At 41.2% G+C, this 25,746-nt stretch overlaps 2 protein-coding genes across 4 annotated transcripts in view; both read left to right on the top strand.

Moving 5' to 3' along the window:
* The window catches only part of LOC131950805 (cGMP-dependent protein kinase 1), a 55,100-nt gene extending 37,870 nt beyond the window's left edge, over positions 1-17,230 (top strand). Inside the window, exon 3 of the mRNA XM_059313004.1 lies at positions 17,059-17,230. Coding sequence (XP_059168987.1) covers positions 17,059-17,230 — 172 coding nt within the window. The remainder of the gene's footprint in view (positions 1-17,058) is intronic.
* On the top strand, positions 9,884-22,470 carry LOC131950835 (uncharacterized). 3 transcript variants are annotated; one of them, XM_059313059.1, is made up of 3 exons: positions 9,884-10,079; positions 18,989-19,516; positions 22,141-22,470. In XM_059313059.1, exons 2-3 carry the CDS (start codon positions 19,391-19,393, stop codon positions 22,468-22,470), a joined length of 456 nt encoding a protein of 151 aa, XP_059169042.1. In that variant the 5' UTR covers positions 9,884-10,079; positions 18,989-19,390. The 3 variants fall into 3 exon arrangements, with proteins under 3 accessions (XP_059169042.1, XP_059169043.1, XP_059169041.1); XM_059313060.1 differs by having other exon boundaries at positions 18,965-19,516; XM_059313058.1 differs by having other exon boundaries at positions 9,884-10,112.
* The last annotated feature ends 3,276 nt before the right edge of the window (positions 22,471-25,746 follow it).

The raw sequence follows: 25,746 nt of genomic DNA, 5'->3' as shown, positions 1-25,746 counted from the left end.
AAAAATAAGAATTTTTTTCTAAAATAAACCGGTAGTGATCTCCCCTAAACTTTCTCGAATATTCTTATATAAAACAACAGGGGATGGTAACTGGGGATATAGTTATGATTTTTAATCCATTTTAAATACTTAAACTTTTAAAAATAGAATAGAATCTCATAAAAAAAACATTGCGCACCAAGCAAACGCCGAATAAAAACGCGTATAATAGTGCGCAATATTATTAGTACTTTAAAAATTTACATTAGTTTTTTGAGAAATCGGAAGTAGCGTAAATTACTACTTCCAGTCAACGGAAATTACTCAAAATGTAACAGAAGGTAGAGAATTAGATCTTTTACTTACATGTGAAATTTCATTTATCTATCTGAAATAGTACTCAAGTTATAGGCTTTTGAAAAATTCAAAGTAGGAAAAGTACCACTTCCGGTTATCGGAAATCGCTCAAAAGTTGATACGGATCTACGATTTTGATAAAATACTTATATATGAAATTTCATCAACCTAGCTGTAACGGTACTCAAGTTATCGTGTTTACACACGGACAGACAGACAGACAGACAGACACACACACACACAGACATACGGACAAGATTGCAAAATTATGTTTTTCCGTATCAGTGAGGTGTAAAACGTCGAGATTTGTAAAAATCTCGATTTTTTTTTTTTGCACGATTACAATACTTTCTCTATACTACGTATATACGAGAAAGTAAAAAGTTGAAAAGAGGTAGAGTCTTTAAGTAATGGGTTGAGGAAAAATAAAAAACGGAAGAATCTGCGGAACAAACAAATACCCTAGGACAAAGAGCGAGCTGCGTAGATTTAGCTTGGGCGGCGAGATAGCTCAGGCTAAAAATAATGATAGTAAATATCGAGACGGGGAAATTTACGGAGTTTTTTTAAGGGGGAATAAATCTTGTCTACCCCATGGCTCAGTGGCGGAGATTAACGCCCCTGACCTGTCTAGGCTCCTGATACCTGCCGCGACAGGTGGGGAACCACACGGTTATACCCTCACATTCTGGGGTGGGGGGGGGGGGGGACACGATTGTAACCTCATATTCTGGGGGGGGGGGGTGTACCCTCACATTCTGGGGGGGAGGGGGGGAAGGTGGGGGGGGGGGCACACGGCTGTAACCTCACATTCTGGGGTGGGGGGGAGGGCACGGTTGTAACCTCATATTCTGGGGGGGGGGGGGGCGCTGTACCCTCACATTCTGGGGGGGGGGGGGGCACGGCCATAACCTCAAATACTGAGGGGGGGGGGGGAGGAGGCTCACGGTTGTAACCTGAAATACTGGGAAGGGGAGGGGGGGGGGGGAGAAGGGACACGGCTTTACTTGGGGATATGAATTTGGGGGGGGGGCACGTCTGTACCCCGCATACTTAGGTAGGGGCATACTCTTACATACAAGGGAAGGAACTGTACTCGATACATACTGTGAGAGAAGGGTCACTGGTCAAGCCGGACATACTAAATATTAGGGAGGGCACATTTTACCCGCAAGTAACTCACCTACAAGATGTTCTACATGGGCGTTCACCTACATTCTTTACAGGGGTGGGTGGGGGAAGGGAGAAGATAAGCTCAAAATCACATGCAGTAAAAGGGGGTGGCTGATATCTTGGCACTATGCATGTTTTTTTTTTAGCTCATAAATGTCATATTTTGTGTCCACCCTCATCACGCCACCCCTTCCCCGCCCGCCCAGCGTCCACACACCCCCACAAACATAACATGGGAGGCGTAAAACTTCATGGCGCGTAAATCAAGGATAAAAACCAAATGGAAAATTTGTGTACATTTTTTTAAGGGGTGATAATAAAGTATGACACTGCCCGTAGCGCTGACGATTTATCCCCAACAAACAAATATCCCACCCGTGCGTGAGTAGAGTGAGTAGAGTGAGTAGAGTGAGTAGAGTGACCCATAGGTGCACACGTGCGGTCACCAATTAGTGCCGATATCTGCGGGAGAGAAAACATCCTTGTGTCTCTCAAGATTATCTTTATCTGAGAAATACCAGGGCGGTAAGCAGGGCCGACAACTCGCGGCTGATTGTTGTTGTGGTTAAAGGGTTAACGTCCTTGCCTCGCCCTGACAGAAATGGATATATTTTGATAATTTTGCTGGATTTTTTTAGCTTGATGATACGAAAAGTGAAAATGCCATTACCGGCTAAATAATCGGCTAAACAATCGCTTCATGTTGGACTCATCGCACACTTTACCGGCTGAGATGTATTGTGATTAATTGTGTCATTCTAATAACGTTACAGCTACAGCTAACTGCAACAGCTACCGCTAGCTGCAAATACTACAGCGACCTGCAAAAACCACGGCTACCTGAGCAACAGCTACCTGCAACAGCTACAGCTACCTATAGCACATACTGCGACTCTCAAACATTGAGAAACACGGTGAAGCAAGTATCGTACAAGTAGGAAGTTGGGTTCAGATAAAAAAAAACCAGTAGCTCACATCTGTATTGGCTGGCTCCATGACGCCCTTAGTGCATAAGAACATAACAGATGATAATTAAAGGAAATAGTTACAACCCCACAGAAAACCAACATGCTGAAAAACATCTAATACCAAATACATTTTTGATCATACAATTCGAAATGTGAAAATCAATGAGTGTTTTTCAAACAATACTATATGCTCACTTATGACAGTCGGTAGTCCGTGTTGGGTAGCCCGTGTTTGGGTAGCTCATGTTTGTGTAGCCACTATTTGGGTAGCCCTTGTTTGATTAGTCACTATTTGGGTACATCATGTTAGGTAGCTCTTGTTTTTGTAGCCCAAGTTGGGTAGCCCATGTTCAGTAGCCCGTGTTGGGTAGCCACTATTTGGGTACATCATGTTAGGTAGCCCTTTTTTGTGTAGCCCATGTTGGGTAGCCCATGTTGGGTAGCCTTTGAGAAAAATTATGCTGATGTTTGCCGTGTATTGTATTTCCTGCGACATGCAGTAATGATGCGCCTGTTTGACACGAAATGTGATCGATCACCTGGCCACGAGGAAATGGTCACAGACTACAAATGTTTAACTGGCATATCTCGTGTTGCTTGATGCCAGATAAGACACACACACACTGTGATGGTTAGACGAGTGTGTGGGTGCGTGTGGTGTGGGTGGTGGTGGGGGGGGGGGGGGAAAGCTTGTTAATAATTTATTTGCTTTAATAAAAATTTTTTTAGTCTGTTGAATGGAAACAATATAATGCAATCATCAATGTCTACCTTAGCCCTGGTTTGTTATTCTGATTACCATTACATAATAAAATCTCTGTAAGTATTGTGCGCCATCCCATATATATATATATATATATATATATATATATATATATATATATATATATATATATATATATATATATATAAACATAGACAATTGTATATAATTTTATCATTATAACATCCCCGTAATAACATTTAACCCCAACATCAATAACAATTTCACCTGATAGCTGTGTACATCGTTATGATGTCAAGAAAAGTAAAAACATGTATTTGACAAACTAACCGATCAAAATGTCTAGAACATAAAAACAAGTATCTCACAAGTACAGGGACAATTACCGCTACAGCAGACGTACACCAAAGATCTCCCCATACAACAGACGTACACCAACAATCTCCCGCCCGTCAATAGCAGACGTGAATCAATGAGATGGTGCTCCGTCTTCCGGCGTGATGTCGCCCATGTTGAAATCAAACGACCCTCCTTAACGGATAATGTGAGTAATTACGTCAGAGAACGGTCTACAGTCCCACATATCTGGAGATGAAGAGTTGCAGTCATTAATTAAATGCCATTACATCGATTAATGCCAGAGTTTTTGTGTCAAATTTTGGTGGAAAAAACCTCAGTCCCGACTGTAAATAATTACGAAAGTTTAACCGTGCAAAAGGGTGTAATTACGTCAACATGACGACACGACGTCTAGTATTACAACACGCCACAACAGCGCAGTTTTAAAAATAGATCCAAACTATTTTACAACAGTACTAGCATTTTGATTGTTATGTGCCACTTGTTATAAAAATCGCATAAGAATGCGCTGATGTGAATTTAAGTCCCTCACTAGCTGATGGCCAGAAATACCGTTCATATGTGAATTATTTTATCTAACCAAACAGGCCAAGGTGTTCATTAGGTGTCCTATGCCTAGGTACACAACAATATGATCTATATTTGTACTTCCACATATATTAAATTTAAACTGCTCTTTTGCCGCTATCTTCTAGAGTTATATGTTTATTATTCTGAACACAATGTAATCTCATAAATATTTTTAATCATTTAATTAAAAATGAGCAACACCTCCCCCACACGTCAATGCACCTTACCAACGCCCCACCACCCCTTATGTCCCTTACCAACGCCCCACCGACCCCCAATACACCGTACCAACGCCCCACTACCCCTTATGTCCCTTACCAACGCCCCCCCCCAATACACCTTACCAACGCCCCTCCGCCCCTCATGTCCCTTACCAACGCCCCCCCCCCAATACACCTTACCAACGCCCCACCGCCCCTTATGTCCCTTACCAACGCTCCACAGACCCCCAATACACCGCACCAACGCCCCACCGCCCCTTATGTCCCTTACCAACGCCCCCCCCCCCAATACACCTTATCAACGCCCCACCGCCCCTTATGTCCCTTACCAACGCCCCAGCGCCCCTTATGTCCCCTTACCAACGCCCCAGCGCCCGTCAATGCACATAACCGCCAAAGAAAAAAACAACTATTGAAAACTTTCGATGTGTGAGTAAAATTACATTGGAACGTGTCCAAAGTAAGTAAACGGATACATTTAACATTTTCTCTTCAGTTCAGCTCATTTAGTTTCTAATCAAACACACGGGTAATCTGACTTGAAATAATGCTTGCAACAACACAGAATTTATCACTTTTTTTAATTTGACCGACTTCAAAGAGATCTTTACCATAGCACATCTTTTGTACTAAATACGGTGTTTATTTTTGCTGTAACTTTCACGCGAGGCTGACGGTTTAAAATGTTGCCATGTTGCCAGATAATCCCTTCAGTCAAACAAACAGAGGAACACAAGTCCCAGCCGATCTAGCCAGGTGCCAGTTCCAGTACTAAACACGTGATTGGGTTTCTGCAACATTTTTAACTTTCAGAAAGTTCATGTCAGAAATTCAAAACCTGCGCATAGGAAAAGTTTCAATTTTATGCAGCACGAGGTGTATAAAAAATACAGCGAATGAAAACAACTTCGGTACGTAATACGAAACCACCTCCAGTTCCTGTTTCAAAACCTTTTCGCATTTTTATTTTGAATAATGAAAAATAAAACGTGTTGAAGATAAGTGCTCTCTTTAAAGTTCTATTTTTGTAACACGTTTTCTTTTCGCCGATTTCTCATTGACTTGACTGCAGAGAAAACTCTGAAGAGGTATCTGTTTGTGGTTATGTATGTGTTGCTAACTTTGTGAGATTCTGTATGTGTTGGTAGCTTTGTGAGGTATCTGTATGTGGTTATGTATGTGTTGGTAGCTTTGTGAGGTATCTGTATGTGGTGTTAGCTTTGTGAAGTATCTGTATGTGGTTTTGTGTGTGTGTTGCTAACTTTGTGAGATTATGTATGTGTTGCTAGCTTTGTGAGGTATCTTTATGTGGTGCTGTATATGCTGCTAACTTTAAGAGATACCTGTATGTGGTGCTGTATATGCTGCTAACTTTAAGAGATACCTGTATGTGGTGCTGTATATGCTGCTAACTTTAAGAGATACCTGTATGTGATGATGTTCGTGCTTAACTTGTAGACAGCTTGAGGCAATCAACTCACTTTGAAACTTTGAAAACCTTTATAGTTTATAAGATCACTAGGATGACGTCATGAAAATACAAATTTCAGACATAATTAAAATATAATTAAAACAAATTAAAACAAGATACCTAGTCCTTTATAACAATCGCCAATATTTAAACTGCAAATAATTTGCTAGCTAATGTGAATTTTACCCCCCCCCCCCCCCAACTTTTATTTCAAAATACTTTAGCGTCTTATATTTACAAACCAGTTTCAGACAAGTCTTTTTAGCGCAATTTCCATACTGGAATTGCGATTATTAATTCGTCATTTCTGGATGTGTGTCCGCAGCTTTACCGCAGCTTTAAGTCGTATCTCCTCCTCAAAGAAGCAATATCGAGGACTAGTTCCAAAAGCAAATATGTTAAGCAAGTTCCGAGGAGGATTGTGGGCCAAAAAAATTCCGGAATTTCTTCCTGGATTTCCCGGAAAAGCCAAAAAACCTCGAAAAAAATGCAGTTTTTGGCCCATATCTCGGCAACCAGACCACTTAGCGACTTGAAACATTTACCATTCGATTCCTGCCATAATTTAGAGCAATATTGCCGAAGAAAGTTTTCAAAAATATCCTTTCGTTCGGTCACAAGTTTTTTTTTAAAAATTACATTATACATAATACACTACAGTACTATATAGCAATATAGAGAGCGCGACAACTAAATACCCCCTACACGTCCGCAAATTTTTAAAAATCTCGTTAATAAATATTTTAAAACGTTTTTCTTAACTCAGCTTCGCGTTTGTTTGTTTGTTTGGTTGTTTGGATGTTTGTTGTTAAAATTGACATCGAAAATTAGCCCACTTCTGATTGCTCTAGAGACCTGAAATTTGGCATGCATGCTACTTTCGCCTAACAATTTCAGATGCAATCATAAAAACTAGCAATTAGTGACCGTAATTAGCTTAATTTAATTACGCCCCAAGGACCATAAAATTGAGGACATGATTTCTAAAGATACCGACAAGACTTGAGGCCTATTGACACAGTTACTTCGGCCCCAATCGATGTGAGCGCGCTGGCCGTGATCGTATAGTGGTTAGTACTTCGCGTTGTGGCCGCGACAACCCAGGTTCGAATCCTGGTCGCTCAAGATATTTAGTCCGTGTATTTATAAACACTTTTTTAAAAACCACGTTTTTCATGTGTAGCAACGGACTAAAAAGGAGAAAATAAAATACTTAAAAAAAACTTTTTAAAAAACCACGTTTTTTATGTGTAGCAACGGACTAAAAAGGAGAACGGACACGGTAACACATAGTTAACGGTGACACGGTTGGTACGCTGGGCATGCTAAAATACACATAAACACGTTTTTCCTTAACTCAGCTTCGCGTTTATTTGTTTGTTTATGGGAGATTTGATCACGTGATTCGTGAGTAGATCTCCACGCCAGCAACGTAAATTACACCCTTTCTCTGTTTAAAGCGTATCGGTCGCTCAAGATTTTTTTAGTCCGTGTATTTATAAACACTTAGTCAAGTCATACTTAATCAAGTCATTAGATATAGTAGCAAATAAACTATATAAAAAACTTTTTTAAAAACAACGTTTTTCTTGTGGACTAAAAAGTAGAAAATAAATTTACATACATTTGATGACAAAAAACGTGGGTCGGGCAGATGGGTCGGGAAATTTGATGGTGAACGTACCCACGTTTGTTGTCATCAAATGTATGTAAATTTATTTTCTACTTTTTAGTCCACAAGAAAAACGTGGTTTTTAAAAAAGTTTTTTTAAAGTATTTTATCTACTTTTTAGTCCACAAGAAAAACGTGGTTTTTTAAAAAGTTTTTTTTAAGTATTTTATTTATTTAACACGTTTTTCTTAACTCAGCTTCGCGTTTGTTGTTTGTTTGTTTGGATGTTTGTTGTTAAAATTGACATCGAAAATTAGCCCACTTCTGATTGCTCTAGAGATCTGAAATTTGGCATGTAGGCTACTTTCGCCTAACAATTTCAGATGCAATCATAAAAACTAGCAATTAGAGACCGTAATTAGCTTAATTTAATTACGCCCTAAGGACCATAACTATTTACATACATTTGATGACAAAAAACGTGGGTCGGGCAGATGGGTCGGGAAATTTGATGGTGAACGTACCCACGTTTTTTGTCATCAAATGTATGTAAATAGTTATTTTCTACTTTTTAGTCCACAAGAAAAACGTGGTTTTTTAAAAAGTTTTTTTAAAGTATTTTATTTCTATTTTGTTTTGAATTATTAAAACTACTTGTGTTGCATTATTTATTTGCTGAATATATGATTTATCTCGATTTAAAATTGTTATGGATAACATAAGGAAATTGCGCTTAAATTTTTTTGTCACTAGACTTTTTATTAACTTGTTTTTGTGTGTAACATTTTGACAAAACTTACGCGAAGCGCACATGTTGTCAGAAACAGCCGCTATGGAAGTGTGAGATCGGTTACATAAAATAACGGCAAAAATGTTCTTTAGAAGATTTACTTTTAAAACATCTCGAATATAATTTATGTACTTTAAATTTATCCATGGCATATACACTGCCCCCACCCATCACTGGGCATACACTGCCCCCACCCATTAGTTTCTGATTTATTGAAAATGAAGGGGTGCCTAGAGCGGGCTATCCACCACTGGTAAGGATAGGGCGCGCCCCAACTTGTCTCCCCCAAGTTCTCGCGGTCTACTGGTCGTATCACCTGCTTGTTTGACTCCCACGGATAGGCTCCAGGTTTAACGGCCCAGAACTGGCCTGTGATGGTTCAAATAAGACGTCGGGGGGGGGGGGGGTTGCACCGTTTGATCGAATCCATCCTTTATTTGACTTATATTCCCCCACCTGACTGATATTCCCCTACCTGACTGATATTCCCTACCTGACTGATATTCCCCTACCTGACTGATATTCCTCCCTCACCAAATGTTTGTTTTCCTCCTTGTAACTTTCCACTAGCTAGTACAGTTTTAGATTTTCATTTCGAGACTTTGAAAGAAATTATCTTACCTTTGCACACACCCGCCAAACGTCAGGTTCTACTGCAATAAGCTAGGCAATTTCAGGTAACTCTAGGGTTTATAGCAACAACAGCCACTGTAGCAACCAAACAGGTAGACCAAACTGATAGAATGGATTAGCACAAACCCCTGTGTGGCTACCATGTAGCACTGATCCAGATGTGGCTACCATTATGTGGCTAACATGTAGCACTGATCCAGATGTGGCTACCATGTAGCACTTATCCTCAAGTGACTACCATGTATCCCCGACCTCCTTGTGGCTAACATGTAGCAACGACCCATGTGTAGCTACCGTGTAGCACTGATCCAGATGTGGCTACCATTATGTGGCTAACATGTAGCACTGATCCAGATGTGGCTACCATGTAGCACTTATCCTCAAGTGACTACCATGTATCCCCGACCTCCTTGTGGCTAACATGTAGCAACGACCCATGTGTAGCTACCGTGTAGCACTGATCCAGATGTGGCTACCCTGTAGCACTGACCCCCGTTTTGTTACCATGTAGGACCGACACCTGTGTGGCTACCATGTAGCACCGACCCTTGTGGCTACCATGTAGCACCGACCCCCGTGTTGCTACCATGAAGCACCGACCCCCGTGTGGCTACCATGTAGCACCGGCCCCCGTGTGGCTACCATGTAGCACCGACCCCCGTGTGGCTACCATGTAGCACCGACCCTTGTGGCTACCACGTACCACTGACCCACGTGTTGCTACCATGTAGCACCGACCCCCTTGTAGCTACCATGTAGCACTGATCCAGATGTGGCTACCATGTAGCACTGATCCAGATGTGGCTACCCTGTAGCACTGACCCCCGTTTTGTTACCATGTATCACAGACCCCCGTGTGGCTACCATGTAGCACTGACCCCCGTGTGGCTACCATGTAGCACTGATCCCCGCCTGCCTCCCAGCCTGGAGCGAGGTAACGACGCTCACGAGCGCGCGGGCCGTGTCTGCACGCGCCGTGCTCGCGCGTATCTCCATTCATGAGGGTTGTAAGAGCCGAAGAATTCCTCCCCACCGGCCCTGAAAACATGTTGTGGACGGTGACAGGGGAATGTGAAATTAATTTCACTCAAGGATCCCAGGACAGTAGCTGGTGCAGGCTTTACCACACACTTGCAGTTTTTACTTTCTAAAGTGTTCGCCGCTTTTCCTTGGATTGCTTTTTTAAAATAGTGCTATTTATAGCACTAGTTTGTTTACGTTGTGAGTTCGTTTAGTAATTTGAGGGATTTTTAGGTAATTATTTTATTTCCCTTATTACGTTAAGTTTAACGTCCAGAGCGATAAAAAGGTGAAAGTTTAATGTTTTGTGTTGCACCGAAAAGTCATGATCTAGGTCTAGGTGTAGCGTTTGTTCAGGATCTAGCTGTAAACACGTTCTTCTGTCCAATGTTCTAGTTAAGTTCTATTTTTGTTCAATGTTCTAGTTAATTTCTTTTTTCTCTGTCTAAAGTTTCTAGTCGTGACCGAGCTGTTTTGTCGTGTAATCTTAGGTTCGTGTCGATGGCTCTAGTTGAGGTCAAGTATTATTTAGATTTCAGGTAAAAGTTTGTTGAAGTTCTCAAAAACTGTGCTAAAATACGGAAAGCGTGTTCATCACTTTCCTTGGCTGATTTTGTTAAAGCAACCCTAAATGTCAAACCCCGTCCGTCAGTTTTTGGCTATATAACCCTGTCCGTCAGTTTTTGGCTATATAACCCCGTCAGTTTTTGGCTATATAACCCTAAAAAAGTAGGGATGTAAAGCTGTTGGGCTCAGTCATTTCTCGACAGCCCTGTTGTAAACTAGACAGCCGTATTATAAATCAGACAGTACTGTCGTGAACAGCCATTGATTAGAGGATTAAGAAAGTGGCGCCACCTATTTATATACGCTCAAGAGCACCCACTGCATGCGGTGCTGACTGCACCAATTTGACCTGTTGCTTAGTTCGCCTTCAACATTTTTTTTGTTTAGATTTCAAGAAGATAATTTTTTTTAAAGAACGTCATTTAGGCCAGCATTTGCGCTGATATTGTCGCTGTGTTGTAAGGGGCGTACAACTTTCGTGTCTTACTACATGCTGGTGTATCTTCAGCTTCAATTCTCCATCTTTCATTCCCTGCCGCCTTAAACCAATCGGCTTGGCTGTGTTTGTCTGTTTGTTTGTCTGTTTGTCTGAGTCGGGCCCCGTAGTGTACTCTACATGAATTGATCTCATTATCCCAAGGGGCAATGTTGACTTAATGAGTTATCCCCCATCAATGAGTTATCCCCTATCAATGGACGCTTGCTAAAGATCAAACGCGACAGTGCCATTCACTTTTAATGGGGATATTTGCTTGAAGTGGATGGTTTTACTTTTATTTGGATGAGCGGATTAGCTTTTAGGGGTAGGTGCTTGGTCTGTAATGGAGACAATACATTTTCTTGATGTCTAAGCTCCCCCCCCCCCCACCCATTCACCAATCAAACGCGAACTTAAAGACTTGATGTTTTGACACCGCCAGCGTTTTGTTAGTTACTTTTGTTATCTAAGCGCCAATCACTGTTTTCAAAATATGACGCCGACCCCCCCCCCCCCACCCAACACCCCCCCCCCCCCTTCAACCGTCTTCTGCGTCTGTCGGTGGCCTCTAGAGTTTATGAGCTGATAGCGCGGAGGAATTTGAAAGTGTGAATCGTCGTGTCAGTGTCTGGTAACTAGGTCAGGTGAGTACTGATAAGTCCAGGGAATGGGCGGGGTAGGGTGGCTTTCAAAATATGACATCATCACACGGGAGGGTGGGGGATGGGAGGGTGGGGTAGATAGCATGACTTGGGGAAAAAGATGAGTGCCGTCATTGTTTTTTTTAATGTGTTAAGTCTGTGACTCCGGGGGTGGGGGAGTGGACAGAGATGTGGGGGAGTTGTGGGAGGTGTGTGGGAGAAAGATGGGTGTTTCCGGTGGAAAGGTGTGAGGGTGTGGAGGTGTGTTTTGGGGTGTGGAAGTCTGTTTGTTGAATGTCTAAGTATGTTTATCAGGTGTGTGTGTGTGTGTGTTTTAAGTGTGTGTGTGTGTGTTGGTTCAGTAGGTTTGTGTATCATCTGTGTTTTGGGTATGACCCAAATGGACTAACTAAAGATGGAGATGTTTTGTCTCTGAGCTAGAATAGAGCAGATCTTCGTTCTTAATTGTGGACATTTCTTCTTCGTTCTTGATTGTAAAGTTGGATGGGATTCACTCCAACACAATCACGTATTACGTATCAACTTGTTATTTGCCATATGGACCATTGACTCCGATTTGAGCCTGCTTTTCTTTCTGGATTTGCCTCCATAGCATTTGTTCAATTTTTAAAATTCTGGAGTTATCTCTCCTAGATTGGTTGCTGTCTCCAGCTATCGAGCCTCATCTGCCCTTGGGTTCGAACTCGGGACTTTTACCGACTCGACCAGGCTGACCCCCACAGCAGGACATAAAACCTCGTGGCTTAAATCACAATAGGATCAAATACCGAAGTAATTACTCGGCGCCCTTTCAATGTTGAGGGGTGGGGGGGGGGGGGTGGAACTCTCCCATGGTCTCTGTCTGGTGAACTCTCTTAATCAGCGGCTTGATGAAGAGCCTAATTGCTTTAATTTAATATACAATTTCAGCAGGCAGAGGATGTATAAACATGATCAAAAGCGAATCTTATCAAGAAAATGGTTTTAGAGGCATGTGTTGTTGCATAAAAATTTGCAGCATCCGCCCGTCTCACACTGGGTAACTTCAGCTAGTAGATAAGAGACATTCATGGCCGTGTGTGGTAGTACTGGTGTGGTGGGTGTGGTTGGTGTGGCATGTGGGGTTGATGTGTGTGTGTGTGTTGGGGGGGTTGGTGTGGATATGTGGGGTTGGTGTGTGTGTGGAGGGGGGGGGGGTCGTGTGAATATGTGGGGTTGGTGTGGATGTGGGATTGGTGTGTGTGTTGGGGTTGGTTTGGATATGTGGGGTTGGTGTGGATATGTCGGGTTGGTGTGGATATGTGGGGTTGGTGTGGGTGTGTGGGTTTAGTGTGGGAATGGATATTTGTGGCTTGTGGACTATTGTCTGTGTGGTCTGAGTGGTCTAGTTGATAGTCGTGAAGCAAGCGGTCTAACAGAGTATGTCGGTAATTTGTTAGTCGGTCTTTTGGCTACATGTTGTGTGTTTAGTCTAACCATACACATGACTTGTGTGAACCAATGAGTTACGTCATGTTCTACCAATGAGTTACGTCATGTTCTACCAATGAGTTACGTCATGTTCTACCAATGAGTTACGTCATGTTCTACCAATGAGTTACGTCATGTTCTACCAATGAGTTACGTCATGTTCTACCAATGAGTTACGTCATGTTCTACCAATGAGTTACGTCATGTTCTACCAATGAGTTACGTCATGTTCTACCAATGAGTTACGTCATGAATTCCTTATCAACTTGTCTCAGCAACTTGACACTTACGCCATAGAAACAGTCCCCCCACCCCCCGTGTTCTATTATATGTACCTCCTCTCCATTAGTGCCTAAAGCTCAACATTGTAAAGAGTGCCCCCCCCCCGTGTTCTATGAACCCCCGGCTCCTTTAGTACCCAGGGGTGAGCACTGAATGCAGTAAAGCACGTGCAGTGAGTATTTTCTCGTGTAGTGACGGGGATCAATGCAAATTATCTTGCTGGTTTTTTCTTTAGTAACATAAAAATTGTATGTCAGTTGGTACAGGTTTATCGACATTTGGTTGTGTGAGTGTGTGTGTGTGAGTGTGTGTGTGTGTGTGTGAGTGTGTGAGTGTGTGTGAGTGTGTGAGTGTGCGTGTGTGTGTGAGTGTGTGTTTGTGTGAGTGTGTGAGTGTGCGTGTGTGTGTGTGTGTGGGGGGGGGGGGTAAAGCAAACATCACCGAGCTGTTTACCTAAGACATTATAAAACGTCGCCAGGTCTGCCCCAATCGTCGCCAGGTCTGCCCCAATAGTCGATACCTGCGTGGTATCGTCAGCGTAAGAACCACAACCCAAACAATGTTTTATCAACTCACTTGCCTCCGTGTTTGTTCTCAGTACTTCATACACCCCCCCCCCACCACCCGACCCCCAGCGGCGATAGAAAATGGTGGTAGCCAGATGGACAGTCGATAAAAGAACTTCACCGATCGTTGTGATTAGATCGATTCATGATTAATTATCGGCCAGTGATTTCCGACTTAGTGCGAGGGTCGTTGAGAGACCAACACTTGGTGTAACTTCAAAAATACACAACGGTCGTGCAACATCTGTTGGGTTTTTACACAAACACGACGGTCGACCAACTTTTGTTGTAACATCATTTTCATTAACAGAGAACTAAATTATTGCTCAACAAACAAACAACTAAATTGTAGCACAACAAACTAACAACTAAATTGTAGCACAACAGACAACTAAATTATTGCTCAACAAGCAAACAACTAAATTGTAGCACAACAAACAGACAACTAAATTGTAGCTCAACAAACAACTAAATTAATGCACAACAAACAGACAACTAAATTTTTGCACAAACGACTAAATTATTGCTCAACAAACTTAAAAGACGACTACATTATTTTATCCAGTCTACACGACAAATGCTACATACAGAAGCAAATCTTCAAAATTATTGAATAGATATAAAATAATTTCGTGTCCTGAAGTTTGGATATGTTCCGTCTTTTTACGTCATTCCATATTTGTTCCAGTGACAGTTTTTGTGGAACCTAATTACATCATCACGGTGATAGCATTTCCGCTTCTGGTGATGAGAAAATAAAATAATGATAAAATCTTTCCAACTGAAAAGTGTATCATAATCAAGACCTCTCACACGACACGAAAACATTCTAGCAAACAACGGGTGGGGGATGGGGGGGGGGGGGGGGGGAGAGATAATCTACTTCCGTTCTGGAACAGCAGCCGACAGTATTTTAAAATAAATGCAGTAAACACGTCACCTTCTGCTTGTTTCATATTATCGCTCGACAGTTTTGTAGGGGGTGGGGGGGGGGGGGGGGGGAGGAAGAGAAACTTCAAGTTATTTTATTGTTGAAAGTTTAAAGGCGGTAAGTTTTTAGGAGTTTGTGTGTGGGGGTGTGTGGGGATGAAAGGTTGGACATCTTTGCATGGTGCGCACGATGTGGGGTGTGGGGTAGCTTGTTTGTGCACAGAAAGGGGGTGCGCGGTACTTACGATGTGTGTGGTAGTTGGTGTGCACGATGTGGGTATGTGGTAGTTGGTGCGGACGATGGGGGTATGTGGTAGATGGTGCGCACGATGTGGGTATGTGGTAGATGGTGCGCACGATGCGGATGTAGATACGGAAAGACTTGACAAACATACGTCACGATATGTGATGTAATTGTTCTATTATTAGAAACTTTAAAGCAGGATCAAACATGTTTGATCAACCACGTTCACGAGCGTGGGATATTTTTAGATTATCGTGAAAAATCCGATTATGAGCATCTCATTCATCATGGTCAACTAATGACCATGACATGACATGAGTGTCAAGGTTATCAGTTGAGTACACACGCCGTTTTCTCCAGGACACATCCCCACCCTCATCAGATGGATCAAACATCCCCACCCTCATCAGATAGACCAAACATCCCCACCCCATTTGAGATAGACCACGGATATCATCAGATGTTGGTCGTAAGACCGATAGTCTTATACATTTGGTTTGTTTCACTCAACACTCAATACTTTCCGTTCCACATTCTGCCCGTCGGTTTCCGATTTAATCATTACACATTCCCACAACATCTATTACACATCCCACATCTACCATTACACACCCCCACACTTCCATTACACCCAAACACTAACATTACATACCATTACACCAACAACACTATCATTACACACCCCCACACTAACATTACACACCCCCACACTACGATTACACCCCCACATCTATCATTACACACCCCTACAACTACCATTACACCCCACACTTACCATTACACACCCCCACACTACCACTACACTCACACACTTATCATTACACACCCCCACACTACGATTACACCCCCACATCTACCATTACGCACCCCTAAAACTACCATTACACCCCACACTTACCATTACACACCCTCACACTACCATTACACCCCCCACACACTACCATTACCCCCCCCACACTAACAAGGTCTACAGCCAGCACACGCCAGTTACTCACATGTAACACACACAGGTAAAATCTCGTTTCAGATTTTTTTTTTGCTCCAAGTTTTTACATTTAATATTTATATTTCAAGGTTTGAAGTTGCCGCAGTTGGGGGGAATTCTTGGGGGGGGAGAGGGGGGGGGGTTAAGTACGGTGCGATGTGGAGAAGTGTGGTAACAGAATCAGGTTCAGGTGTGTTGTGTGTGGACAGGTGTGTGCTAAAATAGGTGTCTTGTAAAGGTGGTTGGTGACGGTTGGCGTTATAGGTGTGTGGTGATGGTGTGTGCTGGGTAGGCATTATAGGTGTGTGGTGATGGTGTGTGCTGGGTAGGCGTTATAGGTGTGTGGTGATGGTGTGTGCTGGGTAGGCATTATAGGTGTGTGGTGATGGTGTGTGCTGGGTAGGCGTTATAGGTGTGTGGTGATGGTGTGTACTAAAGCTGTGGGGTTAAGTTAGAAGGATCTACCTATGCGGCTAGTTTTGGTTCATGACGCGCGTGATTAAGGTGTTATAATTAATTACGTTTGCTAGTCAATTAAAGGCTCGTGTGTGTAAGCTGTGCTACCAGAGATCCATGACGTCATCCACGCAGATCTGTAACGTCATCACAGATCCATGACGTCACCCCCCACGTCACTCGCAGATCTATGACTTCAGGTCTCGACGATCTTAGACGACCAGTGACGTCACGTCCTGTAGTACCCTGAGACTCATGCCCCGGAGGGCAGATGAAAATGCTCATTAGCCAGATAAATTTCACCGGGGTTGGTGAAAAATGTTCCACTTCCGGTGTACAGGGGTGTCAAGGTTTGTCTAAGAAAACTTTTTTCTTGCCGAGTTTTTGGACGTTTAGCTCAAGTGGTTATGTTCCTGTACTATCGTCGACGTTTCGCTTGTGTGTTTTGGCTGTTTCTTAATGGAAGGTTTCAAGCTGGTCTATATTGGCCAGCGATTCGCTTGACTGGTTATACACCAACTAAGCTACATCTTAATTACTGCATTTGTTTAACTATTACAGTGCTAATGTCAGTGATAATGTCAGTACTAATGTCAGTACTAATGTCAGTGATAATGTCAGTGCTAATGCCAGGTCTAATGTCAGTACTAATGTCAGTACTAATGTCAGTACTAATGTCAGTGATAATGTCAGTGCTAATGTCAGTGCTGATGTCAGCCCGTCATCAGGCTAGATTTTAGTGTGGTAGGAGAATAATATTTTTTGACCTTGACCCCACCCAACATGTACAAGGTCACGAACTACCCACAAATTGTATCATGACTTAACGTCTCTCACCCCAGAGTTCACACCCCTGTATCTACATGTCCCTGTGTTTGAAGAATTTCAAGTTTGGTTTTTATTGAATTTTTTGGAAATAATATGAGATCTTCAGAAGTTAAAATATTTAAATCATTAAAAAAAAATCTGAAAGTTGCCCTCAAGTTTTAAAATATCACAGATTATAAACGAATATAGTTTTTGTTTGTCAACATATTATAACATATTATAACATATTATAAGCTATTAAAATCTTTGTCAACATATTATAGAAGACTAATCTTACTCTTACTGTCAACATAGTATAAACGACTATAATCGACATTATAAAAAACTAGAAATATCTAAAGGTATGATCCAACTCTCGGATAGTTTAGCCTCATTTCGTCTTGTCTTCGCGCAAAGAAACTGGAATATATCTACACCTACCTAGCTCCGTCTTGGGGAGTGAACGAAGAAGCTCGACTCTACTTTATCTACACCTACCTAGCTCCGTCTTGAGGAATGAACGGCGAAGCTTGAATCTAACCTACACTTACCTTCCTAGAAACCCAACGCCTCGCCATTTCAAATGTCATTTTCTTCTGGCTCGTTAGGATTAAGTTGATCTGTTCTCTAATTACCATCGAAAGATCACAGCACCGACAGAGTTGCCACATCTGAAAATTGTCTGGCAAGTCTGGTGCTATTAGGTGCTTTTAGACGTAGCACTAAACAGTTGTCATATCATGAGCTTAGTTACACAATTTTTGTGCTATTAGGTGCTATTAGGCCAAACTGACGGATATTTTTTGTTTTAAAACACGTTTGTTTCGATGTGATGTGTGATTCAAGTTTTTAAAAACTCATAATTGTTAGTTTTAGGGTGTGTTTATAGTTTGATTATAGTTTGATGATTTCTTGTTAGTTTTAGGGTGTGTTTATAGTTTGATAATTTCTTGTTAGTGTAAGGGTGTGTTTATGGTTTGATGATTTATTGATAGTTCTAAGGTATGTTTATAGTTTGATAATTTCTTGTTAGTTCTAAGGTGTGTTTATAGTTTGATGATTTCTTGTTAGTTTTAGGGTGTGTTTATAGTTTGATGATTTCTTGTTAGTTTTAGGGTGTGTTTATAGTTTGATGATTTCTTGTTAGTTCTAAGGTGTGTTTATAGTTTGATGATTTCTTGTTAGTTTTAGGGTGTGTTTATAGTTTGATGATTTCTTGTTAGTTCTAAGGTGTGTTTATAGTTTGATGATTTCTTGTTAGTTCTAAGGTGTGTTTATAGTTTGATGATTTCTTGTTAGTTTTAGGGTGTGTTTATAGTTTGATGATTTCTTGTTAGTTCTAAGGTGTGTTTATAGTTTGATGATTTCTTGTTAGTTTTAGGGTGTGTTTATAGTTTGATGATTTCTTGTTAGTTCTAAGGTGTGTTTATAGTTTGATGATTTCTTGTTAGTTCTAAGGTGTGTTTATAGTTTGATGATTTCTTGTTAGTTTTAGGGTGTGTTTATAGTTTGATGATTTCTTGTTAGTTTTAGGGTGTGTTTATAGTTTGATGATTTCTTGTTAGTTCTAAGGTGTGTTTATAGTTTGATGATTTCTTGTTAGTTTTAGGGTGTGTTTATAGTTTGATGATTTCTTGTTAGTTCTAAGGTGTGTTTATAGTTTGATGATTTCTTGTTTGGGCAGTTGGTTTACAGTGCCGTACTGCAGACAAATTGTCTGGGTTTCAGTGAAATAGTCAGACATTTTGTCTGCCCAGACATTGAGTCTGCCATGGATGAAACAATTCCCTGCCCGATCACATAAACACGTGACACTGTATCGAGCGAGCCAATGGAAACATAGATACGGGTCCTGATTGGAGAAAGGTCAACCTGGAAAGGTCAAACTGCTTCCTTTGTTGATTGGCCAATGGATTGATTAGATAAGTCGCAGAGACATGCATTGAAGGTGGGGCCAGCCACCGGCTAGATTGTTCCAGAATGTGCGGCCCTCTGACGTCAGGGTGATAACACTGGCTGCCCCAGGTCGGTCCCCGCCATTTTGGCCGGCCAGGTGTCGCCCGCAGCAGCTGTGGTTTACGTAACCATGGTAATGGGCACCTTACGGGATCTGCAGCTCGCGCTTCAGGAGAAGATTGAAGAGCTGCGACAACGGGACGAGCTCATTGATGAGCTGGAGGGGGAGCTGGATGAAAAGGACACGCTCATTCAGGTACAGGAGGGGTGTCAGGGTACTGGGAGAAAAGCTGCATAGGATCAATCATATATACATATATATATATATATATATATATATATATATATATATATATATATATATATATATATATATATATATATATATATATATATATATATATATATATATATATATATATTTATATATATATATATATATATATATATATAATCATGTTAACTATCTTTAAGGATTATACTTAGACCAAGGGGATAGACTAAGAGGTTAGAGTTTTGAGTGACAGATTTAAAATAAAATAATATCCATACAGGTCCCATGGTGTGAAAGAGAATCAAACCCGAGACGACGGTGAGACGAAGATATAAAAATCCTCATTTACATGTACAATATAATTAATGTTAGCTATTAATTAAGTTTAAATACGTTAAAACGAGCAATTCTTTACACAATTTTGACTAGCAGCAGTACAAAATAAATGTCAGTTTTTATTCAAGTATTTAAAAAGTTTGTAATTAATGACCGCACTAAAAATCTGACCTAGCTAAATAAAGTCGGACATTAACAAAAACACGCCCACAGAACCCTCGCATCCTCAGGCAATCGCTTCCCCAGCACTCATGGCAATCATTATAAAATTTTATGCCCCCCCCCCCCCCCCACGGGCCACACTCCCAGGTAAGACCAACAGGTACAGGTGAGGGTCTCGCCACGAGATCCACGAACCCCTGCTGAACCCCCGCTGAACCCCCGCTGCCGCAACAATAAACCAGGAAATTGAGCTGACCACTAACATCAGTGCCAGTGTCTAGAACCGGCGCGGTGCCAAGTTTCTCACAGGGGCGTGGGAAGACGAGACGACGACATTGGAGACCACGCCCTACCCCCCGCCACCCCCGCCCTCTGTCTATCAAAGATAATTTTGTTTGAACTATAAAAAAAATGCCGTAGACATCATAAAAATAGCCTGCGTTAAAAACTACAATATTTTTTTTTTTAAAGCCGAGACGAAAGATTTCTTGACATTGACTGGAGATTGTGGACTGGAGAGTTTTCCTTTTGTTTGTTACCTGGGACACTACCCCCCCCCCCACACATTCCTAGAACGTGGGCACCTGACAATACCGACCCCTGCAATTCAAATCGATTTTTTTGTCAATGACATTTTTTGTGTGGTTAAAATGACAAATGAGCGTAATATGACATGCGCGACGTAGAGCGGTGAAATTAATGCGCGTCACACGACAAGCACGTTGTAATATGAATTCTTAAGTACGTGTGTGTGTGTGTGTGTGTGTGTGTGTGGTGTCCCGACTTGGGTTTAGCTCTAGCTATTTCTAGGGTGGTTGGGTTGTTGCTCTAGCTATACCTAGGGTGGTTGGGTTGTTGCTCTAGCTATATCTAGGGTGGTTGGGTTGTAGCTCTAGCTATATCTAGGGTGGTTGGGTTGTTGCTCTAGCTATACCTAGGGTGGTTGGGTTGTAGCTCTAGCTATATCTAGGGTGGTTGGGTTGTTGCTCTAGCTATATCTAGGGTGGTTGGGTTGTTGCTCTAGCTATACCTAGGGTGGTTGGGTTGTTGCTCTAGCTATATCTAGGGTGGTTGGGTTGTAGCTCTAGCTATATCTAGGGTGGTTGGGTTGTTGCTCTAGCTATATCTAGGGTGGTTGGGTTGTAGCTCTAGCTATACCTAGGGTGGTTGGGTTGTTGCTCTAGCTATATCTAGGGTGGTTGGGTTGTAGCTCTAGCTATACCTAGGGTGGTTGGGTTGTAGCTCTAGCTATATCTAGGGTGGTTGGGTTGTAGCTCTAGCTATACCTAGGGTGGTTGGGTTGTAGCTCTAGCTATACCTAGGGTGGTTGGGTTGTAGCTCTAGCTATATCTAGGGTGGTTGGGTTGTAGCTCTAGCTATACCTAGGGTGGTTGGGTTGTAGCTCTAGCTATATCTAGGGTGGTTGGGTTGTAGCTCTAGCTATACCTAGGGTGGTTGGGTTGTATCTCTAGCTATATCTAGGGTGGTTGGGTTGTAGCTCTAGCTATACCTAGGGTGGTTGGGTTGTAGCTCTAGCTATATCTAGGGTGGTTGGGTTGTATCTCTAGCTATATCTAGGGTGGTTGGGTTGTAGCTCTAGCTATATCTAGGGTGGTTGGGTTGTAGCTCTAGCGATATCTAGGGTGGTTGGGTTGTAGCTTTAGCTATACCTAGGGTGGTTGGGTTGTAGATCTAGCTATATCTAGGGTGGTTGGGTTGTAGCTCTAGCTATATCTAGGGTGGTTGGGTTGTAGCTCTAGCTATATCTAGGGTGGTTGGGTTGTAGCTCTAGCTATATCTAGGGTGGTTGGGTTGTAGCTTTAGCTATACCTAGGGTGGTTGGGTTGTAGATCTAGCTATATCTAGGGTGGTTGGGTTGTAGCTTTAGCTATATCTAGGGTGGTTGGGTTGTAGCTTTAGCTATATCTAGGGTGGTTGGATTGTAGATTTAGCTATATCTAGGGTGGTTGGGTTTAGCTCTAGCTATATCTAGGGTGGTTGGGTTCAGGTGAGTTGGTCGGGCTAAGACAAAAGCTCCCGGGTGTCATGTTTCCAGTTGCCATGGCAACGTGTTAGCGCCATCTTTATCTCCCGATGTCCCTCACCAGCGCCTCCAGCGCGAGCTCGACAAGTACAGGTCCGTCCTGCCGTCCACCAGCAGCCCACTCTTCCACCGCAAGACGCCCCACTCGGGCGCCGGGCCGCCACACGCAAGCCCCCATGCGCTACACACCACTGGGGTACGCCCTCATGCACCATTGACTAACGGTGGAGTGGCAGGCGGTGGAGAGGGCGGTGGATCCGCCACCGGTGGATTTGGAGTACTGAAAGAAGAACGGACAAAACGGGTTGCTATTTCTGCGGAGCCGACAACCTTGAACAGTGAGCAGTTGCTGTTGTCACAGAGAAATAAGGTGTACCCTAAGACTTACGCGTGAGTACTTGTTTCACTACATTGGGGTGGGAGATAAAGTATACACAAGACTTAAGAGTATTTGTTTCATTTGATTGTGTGTTAAATTATTTTGTCTTGGAGGGATAGGCTTATGACAGTGTATTTACAATGTGCGTATGTGTATGTGTGTATGTATGTGTGTATGTGTGTGTGTATGTGGGTATGTATAAATCTATATAAATTTATGAACAAGCGATTGATCTAATCAGTTACCACACCTTTGCCGCCCCACCCCCACCCAAATTAGATGTCAAAACATTTTACTCTATGACGCTATGTGGTAGCTACAGTAATATTCCAGTAATATTACAGTAATGTTACTGTAGTATTACTGTAATGTATAGTTTAAAGGCAAAACTATACTTGGCTAACCAATGTTGAGTTCTATAAAATAATTTGGATGCTTACTGTAACTAACCAATGTTGAGTTCTATAAAGTAATTTGGATGCTTACTGTAACTAGACAATGTTGAGTTCTATAAAATAATTTGGATGCTTACTGTAACTTGACAATGTTGAGTTCTATAAAGTAATTTGGATGCTTACTGTAACTAGACAATGTTGAGTTCTATAAAGTAATTTGGATGCTTACTGTAACTAGACATTGTTGAGTTCTATAAAGTAATTTGGATGCTTACTGTAACTAGACAATGTTGAGTTCTATAAAATAATTTGGATGCTTACTGTAACTAGACAATGTTGAGTTCTATAAAATAATTTGGATGCTTACTGTAACTAGACAATGTTGAGTTCTATAAAATAATTTGGATGCTTACTGTAACTAGACAATGTTGAGTTCTATAAAATAATTTGGATGCTTACTGTAACTAGACAATGTTGAGTTCTATAAAATAATTTGGATGCTTACTGTAACTAGACAATGTTGAGTTCTATAAAGTAATTTGGATGCTTACTGTAACTAGACAATGTTGAGTTCTATAAAATAATTTGGATGCTTACTGTAACTAGACAATGTTGAGTTCTATAAAATAATTTGGATGCTTACTGTAACTAGACAATGTTGAGTTCTATAAAGTAATTTGGATGCTTACTGTAGCTAGACAATGTTGAGTTCTATAAAATAATTTGGATGCTTACTGTAACTAGACAATGTTGAGTTCTATAAAATAATTTGGATGCTTACTGTAACTAGACAATGTTGAGTTCTATAAAGTAATTTGGATGCTTACTGTAACTAGACATTGTTGAGTTCTATAAAATAATTTGGATGCTTACTGTAACTAGACAATGTTGAGTTCTATAAAATAATTTGGATGCTTACTGTAACTTGACAATGTTGAGTTCTATAAAGTAATTTGGATGCTTACTGTAACTAGACAATGTTGAGTTCTATAAAGTAATTTGGATGCTTACTGTAACTAGACATTGTTGAGTTCTATAAAGTAATTTGGATGCTTACTGTAACTAGACAATGTTGAGTTCTATAAAATAATTTGGATGCTTACTGTAACTAGACAATGTTGAGTTCTATAAAGTAATTTGGATGCTTACTGTAACTAGACAATGTTGAGTTCTATAAAATAATTTGGATGCTTACTGTAACTAGACAATGTTGAGTTCTATAAAATAATTTGGATGCTTACTGTAACTAGACAATGTTGAGTTCTATAAAATAATTTGGATGCTTACTGTAACTAGACAATGTTGAGTTCTATAAAATAATTTGGATGTTTACTGTAACTAGACAATGTTGAGTTCTATAAAATAATTTGGATGCTTACTGTAACTAGACAATGTTGAGTTCTATAAAATAATTTGGATGCTTACTGTAACTAGACAATGTTGAGTTCTATAAAATAATTTGGATGTTTACTGTAACTAGACAATGTTGAGTTCTATAAAATAATTTGGATGCTTACTGTAACTAGACAATGTTGAGTTCTATAAAATAATTTGGATGTTTACTGTAACTAGACAATGTTGAGTTCTATAAAATAATTTGGATGCTTACTGTAACTAGACAATGTTGAGTTCTATAAAATAATTTGGATGTTTACTGTAACTAGACAATGTTGAGTTCTATAAAATAATTTAGATGCTTACTGTAACTAGACAATGTTGAGTTCTATAAAATAATTTGGATGCTTACTGTAACTAGACAAAACTTGTTCATCACCTGTCCGTCACGTCAAACAAATTAAATAATTAAAATGACGTCATGCGATGATTTCCTCTTGTGCATTAAACAAACTGTGCCATTATCTTTAGCTTGACTATAACTGTAACCCAACATATTCTGACCAATGAAATTCGATATCTGTCATATCATCAAATCACGTGCCGAGTGAGTAGATCTGGGTCATACAGGTATGCTCATATTTTTATTGACTCCCCTCCCACCCCCACCTCACCCCAGCTCTCATCCCACCCCCACCCCTTTTCTACACTGAGATAAAATCAGCTGGAGGTAACAGAATTATAAGTTCTGCCCTCAAAGTTTGTAAAAACTTAAGTCGTGTTTCCTCAATGTACGTCATTCAATCGACCCCCCCCCCCCCACTTAAAAAAAACACCCCTGTATTTTTTATTTATCAAAACATTTCTCCAAACATATCTTACTTATCAAAAACAATATTAAAAATACCGAAACGGATAAGAGGTTGGAAAAAAAAAACAACAGACGCAGCTAAGTAAATTGAACAAGATTGACTAGAAAAAAATGCGCGCACAATTTTGGTATTTTCGGTAATTCCCGGTCCCTAGCATGCGATTTAGCCATCGGCAGGAACGTTTAGCTGTAGCATTGTGGTTAGCTAGACTTACTAGTAGTCTGACATTGTGAAACCTTCTGTTGACATTTAATTGAATGTCATCTGACATTGATTATGTACTGTTTTGGAAATGGAGAGCATGTTTTGTTAACGTCGGCAGATTTGACAAAGTTGAAGTGGTTTCGTCATGTAAGAATATAACATCATGGCCTTACTTCCCCCTCCCCCCACCCACCAGAATCCAGTGTTTCTTCCAGACTTTTTTCTCCGGGTGGGGGGGGGGGGCACTTGAAATCTTCGGGGGGGGGGGGGCGGTAAACTTTCTTCGGGGGGGGGGGGGCAGACACTGTTAAAAAAATATATTTTCTATATAAATTATATAAATTTCATTTCGTTCGTGGGGGCGGTAAAAATTTTTCGGGGGGGGGGGTGGGGGCTTAGCCCCCCCGAAGAGATGCCTGGCAGAAACTCTGCTAGAACCCATTGCTGTAAGGGCTGAACGTATTAGACATAAACGATGCTATGAT

This window comes from Physella acuta, unplaced genomic scaffold, assembly GCF_028476545.2.
Source record: "Physella acuta isolate Inbredline_101_S28 unplaced genomic scaffold, ASM2847654v3 ptg000781l, whole genome shotgun sequence".
In the NCBI taxonomy this organism is placed as follows: Eukaryota; Metazoa; Mollusca; class Gastropoda; family Physidae; genus Physella; species Physella acuta.
This window is presented reverse-complemented; position numbering and strand designations above follow the sequence as displayed.

Bases quoted from the DNA above. Each gene is read 5' to 3' on its own strand.
- LOC131950835 (XM_059313059.1), top strand. From the start codon at position 19,391: ATGGTAATGGGCACCTTACGGGATCTGCAGCTCGCGCTTCAGGAGAAG. The intron at 19,517-22,140 runs GTACAGGAGGGG...GTCCCTCACCAG, and splicing joins AAAAGGACACGCTCATTCAG to CGCCTCCAGCGCGAGCTCGA.